General features: G+C 57.2%; 1 protein-coding gene across 2 annotated transcripts in view; it reads right to left on the reverse strand.

Moving 5' to 3' along the window:
- Positions 1-7921, reverse strand: part of GFPT2 (glutamine-fructose-6-phosphate transaminase 2) — a 54223-nt gene extending 46302 nt beyond the window's left edge. Inside the window, exon 1 of one of the 2 annotated variants that reach the window (XM_031011416.3) lies at positions 7397-7921. In XM_031011416.3, the coding sequence (XP_030867276.1) occupies positions 7397-7403 (7 nt within the window). In that variant the 5' untranslated portion in view covers positions 7404-7921. The remainder of the gene's footprint in view (positions 1-7396) is intronic. The other variant, XM_063707075.1, reaches the window with a different exon arrangement.
- Between the last annotated feature and the right edge of the window lie 1560 nt (positions 7922-9481).

The raw sequence follows: 9481 nt of genomic DNA on the forward strand, positions 1-9481 counted from the left end.
CATAAGCAGCTCCGCTCGCTGGGACCCACAGCAAGGACAAGAGGGACACAAAGGCAGGAGGTCCCTGAGTGCCAGACCCTTACAATGGGAGCACGGTGCCACCAGAACTCTCGGTTAACCCCAAGATAATCAAACACAGAGGCTTACGTCCCCCCGCACAACACCCCCGGCCCCATGCACCATGAGGATCCCAGGACTGGCATGAGGACAGCCTTCTAATCAAATGAGCCAGGGCCTAGGGAAGGCCCCCAGAACCCTGCTGGGTAAATCACCATCTACAGTGGCTCCCTGCATGCCAACCCTTCCCGAACTTCACCTCCTCTAATCCTCATGACATCCTGTGGGAAGAGACTGCGGTTCCCAGGGATAGAGATGGCATCGGAGGCTCCACCGCCAAAGACTTAAGTAATTCACAGCCGGGTCTGCCTTTTTGCAAGCCTGGGCTCACCACTTCTAACCCCACCTCCCCACAATCAGCATAGAAACCTATCCCAAGGAGAAAGGCATAGCTCACACAGAGGGTCCCTGGCTTCTGAGGAGATGCCCGCCTAGCACCAGATGGGTCCAGGACAGGTGCCGCCCCCTGAGAGCCAAGCCCCACCACGGGACAGTCCAGCTTCCAACTCCACCTTTCTCTTCCTGTTCAGCCCCCTCCCCACCAGGGCCTCGGTGACCACGGCAAGGCAGGTTCCAGCTACATCCCTCTCTCGTCTTCTCTGCCCCGTGGGCCCACCGCATGACGTCAACCCCTCCTGCTGTCTGGCCCGAGCCCACCTTGCTCCCCATGCCACCCTGCAGCTTCCGCCCTCTGGGTCCCACTCCTGCAGGGTGCCCTCAGCCCAGTGTGTGCGCCCCTGGGGCCCCCAGGCCTATGCACATGTGATGCCTTCTCCAACCCCCTACCCCAAATGAAGATCTTTTCCCTCCTCTGAACCCCTTTTTCCAACTTTCCGTCCCCTTTTCAAGGCATCTGTCACTTTCTACCTTGATCTACTGCTCTTTCCTAGCCTCCACTCCCAGGGTTGCCCACGGCGTAAGAGAGGCATCACTGGCAGGTGACAGGATTTTAAATGAGCTGAGAACGGGGCAGTAAATAACACCAAACTTCTTTAGGGGAAAGTTCTCCCCTTTCTGTTACTCTTCTTAGCTTGGAAATCTCCTTGCAGAACTGAGAGGGAACAGACATCAGGCCTAGCAAACCTGGGAGCAGTCTTATTTCTCACACTGAAGAGACAGGGGATGGACCCAGCCAGGTGGGGGATGCTGAGCGCCCAGAGGGGCTGGACAGGGAGGTGCCTTCAGGTTCCCAAGAGACTGCAGAGGGTTGGGATTGAGAGGCCAGGAGAGCCGAAGGCAGGAGAGCCTGAAAATGCAGGCTTCACGGAAAGTCTGAGATACAGGAGCCTGGAATTCTTTCTAAAGAAAAGGAGCACTTTGCAACCTCTGCAAAGATGGCCCTGGGCCAAGCATCCTTCCTACCGGCAGGAGAGCCCAGGTGGCTTGGAGAAAGGCCCGGCCTGGGGGCAGAGGCTGCCCTGGCCCCACCACCCAGCTTGGTCATGTGCCCTGTGGTCACCCACCCAGAGCTTCCAGACAGCCTTTCAGGGCCCTATCCTCAAAATTGATAGATAAAATGAACCGGGAAAGGTCCTAGAAGGAGAGGAACCGAGAAAAACTCAAGGGGATTCCAGAAGGGATTCGACATGAGCCCTCCGAGAGGAAACTGTAGCCTCTTGGCCCTGGCTCACTGCTATGATCTGGGGCTTCCAGCACTTTCTCTGCACAAGGCCCGAGAGATCACACAGGAAGTCAGGAGCAAAGACACCATGAAGGGGCACGCAGGCAGGGCCTCTGAAGCTCAGGGTTCAACCCCCAAGTGACAGATAACGACAGTGGCCAGCGCAGGGAGATGATATTCCCTGGACACCCAGCCAGAAGGTCAGCCACACTAGGGCACTGAATTCCTGGGATTTCCTCTACAGCCCCTGGAGTGCTGAGGGTGGGGGTGGAGGGGAGGGATGATTTGCGGCCTGGGGGATGGGGAAGACACCACTTCGCAGCAGCCAGGTTGGGCCCACGTTCTGATTCTGGTGACCTTGTTTTGAAAAATCTCTCCAACTTTCCAAGCATCGGCTTCCCAACGAAAGCCCAGCCCTCACTCTGAGTGAGGGGACCGTTCCAGGGAGAGGCCCAGCCAGTGCTCCACACAGGACAGGCTGGCTCTGGAAACTATGTCACCACCCACCCGGGCCAGGACTCACCCCTCAGAGATCTGTCTTTCTCCCACCATCTGTTGCTTCTCCGAACTGAAGGGGCTGACCTTTATAGTCCATGAGCCTCCTAGAGATTAGGTATCACCCCAGGTCCCAAACTGGATTACTTCCTGCCTCAACAGAAGAGTACGCCCAGTTGAATGTCTGCCTCAATGAGGGCTCGTGAAACTCCCGAGCGTGTGCACGTGTGTGCCTGGGCCTGCCTGTGTGTGTTGGGGGAAGAGGGACAGGTCCACTCTCCTGGGTGAGGCCCACAGGTGTGGGGAGTCCCCTGGGCCTTGGGCAAGGGCTGCTGAGGAGCTGTGGCCTCTCATACACTGGGAAAGGTCACTTGGTGAAGCAGGGATGACAATTCCTGCCACCTCCTTGCAGAAACAAGATCAAAGCTGGAGGTGCCGCGGATGCATGTGATCCCATGCCAGGCTCTTACAGAAAGACAGAGGAGCCTGCGGGCCTGGCGGGGGCCCTGAGCAGACGCAGCACCTGGCTCAGGGTAAGAAGGGGACTTGGCTCCCCTGGAGACAGCCCCAGACTGCCCCAGGCCTCTTTGGGACCCCAGGAGTTAAAGTGACCTCACCATTGGAATCCATGAGATAATAGACTCTGCTTCCTGTGGTAACCTGGACAGGACATTTCTTTTCTTTCTTTTTTTTTTTTTGTTTTCTTTTTTTGAGACAGGGTCTTGCTCTGTCGCCAGGCTGGAGTGTAGTGGCACGATCTCGGCTCACTGCAACCTCTGCCTCCCGGGTTCAAGCAATTCTCCTGCCTCTCCTTCCCGAGTAGCTGGGACTACAGGTGCGCGCCACCACACCTGGCCAATTTTTTGTATTTTAGTAGAGACAGGGTTTCACCATGTTGGCCAGGATGGTCTCGATCTCCTGACCTCGTGATCCACCCACCTCCGCCTCCCAAAGTGCTGGGATGACAGGTGTGAGTCCCCGTGCCCGGCCATTTCTATTTTTTAATAGAAAAGTTGCCAGTGTCCCTTTCATTCTTACAGTTTCACCAAAAACAAAGAGGGAAGTGATATATACTCTAAAATTTAATCAAAAGAAAAAAAATCTTAAGAAAAGAAGGGGATAGGTACAGTGGCTCATGCCTGTAATCCCAGCACTTTGGGAGGCCGAGGTGGGAGGATGGCTTGAGCCCAGGAGTTCAAGGGTGCAGTGAGCCATGACTGCCCCACTGCATCCCAGCCTGGGTAACAGAGTGAGACCCTGCCTCTAAAAATAAAAATAAAATACCTAAATAGTTTAATTGTTTTATTGTGAAATTCATTTTGAGAATTTTCTCTCAAACTTATAACCTCAAATTAATCACTCTTTATAAGCTAATTTTGCTAGATACAAAAATAATCTCTTAATTGAAAAGCACTGTTTACTGATGCTATACCATAAAGTTATAAAAAGAAGGTTTTTCTGAACTTGGGAAACCCCTGAGGAGACAGTGGAGGGCTGCAGCCAGCACAGAGACTGGAGCAACACAGCCACAAGCCAAGGAACGCGGTAGCCCCAGGAGCTGGGAGAGGCCGGCGACAGATTCTCCTCGGAGCCTCTGGAGGAGGCTCAGCCCTGAAGGTACCTTGATCTGGGCCAAGTAAAACCGATTCTGGACTTGTGGTCTCCAGAACTGTGAGCGAATACATTTCTGTTGTTTTAAATCAGTAAGTTTGCAGTCATTTGTTACAGCAGCCAGTGGAGACGAACACACCAACCAGGACAAAAGATGGTGATGTCAAGGCAAGGGCTTCACCTTCTGGCAAGAACTAAGAATTCTCCAGTTCTTCACAGTGATTGTGGTTTTTTTTCTCCCTCACAGATTACTAAGTGCAGTATGGGACGCACAGGGACAGTTTACAAATTCGTGGATGGGAAGCGCAAATCCTTCCTGCCAAATCCCCATGCATGCCTGGTCCATGCTGCCACACTCCAGCTCATGCTGTGCCCCAGCCCAGCGTGCCTGCCACCCCCCTCCTCTCTGCAGGGCCCATGCTCGTGTCTGGGTCCTTGTGGCACTGCCCCAGGTCCCTCCCCTTCTTCCTAGGAAGGTCAGCTCCTGCCTCTGTTGTGCAGAGTCCCATGAGTGAGGAAGGCAGCTGGGAAGGACTGGGAGAACAGGCGAGTTTGTGTCCATCACCCAAGGGGTCACCCAGGCCCTGTTTGGAAATAAGGACTCCAGGTTGCTCATCTTCAGATTTTATCAAGAGAAGCCAAAACTCCCACCTACTTATGTGAAATCTCCCAATTTTGTACTTTGGTAACTAATATAGCAAAAGGTTTAAACCCTGTGCACCAAACAAAAAGATGTCTGTCTTCCCTGTTCGGCCAGTACTCTACCAGGCTGTAGCCCGTGCTCAAGGTCCTCCCTCCACAGCAGCACTGCCCTGATCGGCATCCCATCCCTGCTGGTGACCAGTCTCTGGACTAGGACTAGCCCTGCGGCTCACCTGCCCCTTCTTTGAGGGGAGGACCACACCCATGAGATCTTCGAGTCCCCCAGGGCCTGGAAAACACTGGGCATTTCCACTAGTGGCTAAATGAAAAAGGAAGCAGAGAATGAAAGGAGAGACAGGGAGGAAATATCGTAAATTTTCTGTCGCAGAAAGTCAGCAAAATGCCAGCAACTTTCAGATGTCAATAAAACCTAAGTGTCATTTCAGCTAAATTCTCAGTGCACTCAAAGTTTTTGAGAATCATCTGCTGTTTGTGGAGGATCAACTACTGCCGAGTCCTGGCTTCCCATGAGAGAAGCAGCAGGATAAAGGGCAGCAAGACATAATCTCAGCAGTGTCATTGGCCAAGTGATAAGGAAGGGCCTTAGGTCTCCGCCCCTGAGGGAACGGCCCAGAGATCTGAGACCCGAGGCCTGCTCAGAGGTCAGGTGCACACAGACTTCGCAGGGCCTCAGCTTCCCCAGCGTAAAGTGAAGAGCTTATCTGGTTCTTTCTAGGAGCATCTTAACGATTCTTGCAGTATCCTTGTACTAATAGCATGATCACTACTTTTTCTTCTGTAGAAATTGATTAAATTTTCAAAAATTTAAACGAATTCATGCCAAAAGAAAACAAGCATAAAAGGAAAATCAGTATCACTTGTCATACATACTCAGACCATCATCCCCCCCAAACAGACCAATGTATTCAATTCTAGCCAGCTGCTGCTGCCTGCTCTGAGCCAGGAATGGCTTCCCCTCTGCACAGGACACTTAGCAAGTGTCAGAGAGATGTTAAGGACACATTAGCACCAAGTTGAAACTTTCTCTTGATGTTCTTGAAAAGGAAATACCTTTCCCATGCAGGGATTCCACGACTTCCTGCTGAGCTGTGCCCTCCCCACTTCCCCCACCCTGCCCCCAGCCCCAAATCAGCAAATCTGGGAATTCTGAGAAGGCACCTAACCCAGCACGCACTCTTTGATTCTGGCTCCGAGTGGGCACCCCCATGGACCGCAGCCACTCCTGAGCCCTGGGTGTCCTTTGGGGACCTCAAGCTCCTTCTCACATACAACCACAAGTCAGTACCAGAAAATCTGAGGATACAGGTGGTCACACCCCAAGCTCAACCTTTCCCTAGGAGACAACGCGTGTGTGTCCCTTTAAGAAGCAGAACAAAAACACTTGTGATTTTGTGAGCTGGAGGAGGTAGAGCCCCCCCAAAGCTCAGAGAGACTTGGGAAAAAGCAAGATGCCAGTAGGAAGGAGGATGACAGGCAGGGGTGGCAGTGGGGGCAGAGGAGCATCTGAAAGGAAGGGGAAGGGGAGCCTCTGGTGCTGTGGGCAGACCCTCCTGGTTCAAGGGTCTCCTGCACAAGTCTGGCCCCAAGGCCACCAGTTTTGGCCAAGGGTCTTGAATGCTACACTGAGAGGTGTGGAACATCAGGGCTTGGACATCCGGCAAAACTACCACCTTTGCCTCATCTCTGCCCCCAGAAACACCCAAAGGTGGCTCTACACATGGAGAATGGCGTCTGGGAGTACGAGATTTTAGCCGAGGGTTCAGGAATTTCCACAGATGCCTGTTCAGCCTGGGTGAGGCGGCATCCCGAAGCACGCTGCCCGCTCCGCCGTGGGTCGTTCCCTTCTGCCGAGCAGCTGGCCTCCGAAACAAGGCCTGCACAGACCTCGGCCAGGGCTCACCGCGGGCGCACCCCACCCCGGCCCTCCGCAAAGTCAGAGAGAGGCCTTTCATGGCTTCAAAAGTTCCTCCAGGTCCTCCAGCCACAGGAGGCTGGAATGGGTAACCGAATCCTACTCAAAGAAAAAAAAAAAAAAAAAAAAGAGCACAGTGACCTTTTGTCCCAGCAGAAGTTCCCGGCTCTCTCCGGGCCAGCGGAGGCGGCCCAGCCAGGAGAGTAAAGAATTGCAGATGTGCGCTCCGGGCCGCGGCCGCCCTCCCCACGGTCCCGCAGCCACGCGGGACAGCGCGGGACCGCCGCGGGAATCGGACGCCCGGCCCCGCTCCCCGCCCCGGACTCCCTCTCGTAGCTTCGGGCCGAGGCTCGGGCAGTGACTGCCTCTTCCCCGCGCAAAGAGGCGGTAACACGGCACCGACCCTTCCGGGGACCAGACGTTCCTCTGGGGTCGCGAGGAGGACGCGCAGGCCCTGCCTGAGGCACTGACGCAGCGGGGGCGACCGGGCGGGCTGCGGGGACGGCGGGGCGGGGTCGCCTCTTTCCTCGGTGGGCGCGGCGGGCTGAGTCGGGATGGGCGCCCCGCACTCGGGATGCGCCGGCCTGCGCGTGGCCGCCTTTGTGGGCAACTGGGAGACGTGGAGGCGAGCGACCTCGGTCGGCATGGGGTGGGGACCCCTCTGTTACGGGGTCCAGGCCGGACCGGACCAAGTCCCTCCCCTCCGTGGGGACCGGGCCTCGGTCCCCCTCACTATGTCCGAGACCAGGAGTCGGGTCGGGCATCCCCCACCCACACCTCCGAGACGGCCACTCGGGGAACGCGGGTGCGGGGCAGCCAGGCCCGGCCGACGACAGCCCCTCGGTAGGGGCCCGGGGCAGATCGGCGCCCCCAGCCAGGTCCTCGGCGCCTGCTTGCGGGCGGAGGCGCGGAGAGGCTGCGGCGCCCGGACCCGCGGACGGCGTGGAGGAGGCGGCTCGGGCGGGCGCGGCACTCACCGCACATCGTGGCTGCTTCTCGGGCTCCTTCGCGGCTCGGGGGCTCTGCCCGTTCGGACGCTGGGGCTCCTCCGTGGGCTCCGTGGGCTCCGTGGGCTCCGCGGGCTCCAGCTCCCGCCGCTCGGCCTCCAGCCCTTATAACCCGGAGCCCTCCGAGAGGGGCGGGGAAGGGGGCGGGGAAGGGGCGGGGACTCCCCGCCCACCTGCTCCCATTGGCCCCCCGGTTGTCGTGACAACGACGGGACCCGGCCCCCAGGAGCCAGGGAGGGGGCCGAGGGGCGGCTCCCAAGCGCGGGTCGGGCCTGTAAGGCTGGGGCGCCCGGCGCCGGATCCCGGAGGGGGGCTTAGGGCAACCAACGGCCCGAGTTCAGACCCCGACTCAACCAGAGTAGGGTGGAAGCCGGGCAGGGCCCGATCGCGCTGTGCCTCCGCTTTCCCATCTGTGAAACGGGGCTACCCAGGGAAGCTCCCTCCCAGGGGGTGCCGAGAAGTCAGACGGGCTGTGTAAGGGGCAGAGCGAGGGGTCCGGCAACTCTCGCGCGCTCAGGAAACCCGCGTGAGCCGCTGTTCCTGCCGCGCTCCCGTCTGAGTGACGGGCTTGTCTCAGAGCTCCACGGACCTGTAAGCCTGGTCCTCACCCTGCATGGAGAGACCGCCTGGGCTTGGCGGAGAGACGAGAAAACCGAGGCTCCCGGAGGCAGAAAAGGACTCTGCCAAAACCGGACGGCCGCGGCGGTGGCAGAATTCGAACCTGGGATTTGCCGCAGAGCCCGAGCTTGAAGGCGAGGGTTCCGCAGGTTGTGAACGAAGCTGGAGGCGCCCCAGGAAGCCCCGACCCCACCCGCGCCGAGCTGCCCCCCCAGATCTGCCTTGCGCTGCAGGCCCGCGAGGGACCCGGGGGTTCCTACGCCTGGGGTCGGAATCCGACCCCCCAGTGAGGCACCAAGGCCCGCGTTTCTCCGCCCTGGTTGCCGGCCGTCCCTCCCGTTCCCCCTGCACTCTGGGCCCCTCGTCTCCCGAGGAAGGTCACGAGAACCGGCCCAACGTTTGCGCACTTTGAAGTTTTTTTTTTTTCTTAAAAAAATCCTGAAATTCTAAACAGATCCTCCTCAGTCGTGTAAAAAAAAAAGATTTTTACATCTCGTCTAGAGCATTTTTCTAACATAATCCCTCCCTAGTTTCACCGCGACTCTGCAAGCCCTGGGGGAAGGAGGTTGTGCCATTGGAGGGTTGAGAAAACTGAGGCTCCACGACAGCGAAGGAGGGGGCTTGGGTGAGTCGTGTTGTTGGGAAATCTCAGAGCGATTCAGGAGCCGCTGCGTTTGCCCCAACCCTCCACTATGCAGGGTCGCTTTCCTTCCTTCCTTCTCTCATTCCTAAGTACCCACTTCACACCTGTCAGGGTGCAGGTGCTAGAGACTTATTGATGAATGAGAACAGATCTGGCCCTGCCCTCCTGGCACTTACAAGTGAAGGGGAAGCAGACACTAAGCTCGTGGTTACACAGAGAGCTAAAAATTCCAGGTAGGATACAAGGAGGGGCTGGGCCAGTGGCGGAGAGGGTGCCAGGCTCTGCCTGGGACTGGGCAGGGCTGTGCTGGTGCAGGTGGTCCAGAGCCTAGCGAAGCCAGGAAGGAGGGAGCAGCAGGCAGTGCAAAGGTCCCCTGGGTGAGGGCTAGAACTTGAATGTGGAGATCAGGTTGTTCAGCCCAGACTGGCCTCCACTCTTGTAACTGAGGCGGGGACAGGGTGATGTCATCAGGCCCTCTGCTAGCACCAAGACCCCAGGAACCCTGGGGTCCTAGCAGGGTCCAAATCTGTCCTTTATCCTCCTGGAGGAGTCACAGGTCCATGGTGAGGAATGGCATGAGTGCACACTACCACCCATAGGGATGTGTCTGTAGCAGCTGCCGGCCTAGCATCACTCCTGCTTTGAGCATCAGCCCTCTGAGAGTCATCTGGGAGGTTGATGGCCTGGGCCTGGCCACACGGCCTGGGCAGTGGTTCAGAGGTCAGCATATGGCCCAGGCTGGGACGTTGACAACTTGCTCCAGCACATGAGGGAAACCAGCAGAAAAGATGAGC

Source organism: Gorilla gorilla, chromosome 4 (genome assembly GCF_029281585.2).
Source record: "Gorilla gorilla gorilla isolate KB3781 chromosome 4, NHGRI_mGorGor1-v2.1_pri, whole genome shotgun sequence".
Classification (NCBI taxonomy): domain Eukaryota; kingdom Metazoa; phylum Chordata; class Mammalia; order Primates; family Hominidae; genus Gorilla; species Gorilla gorilla.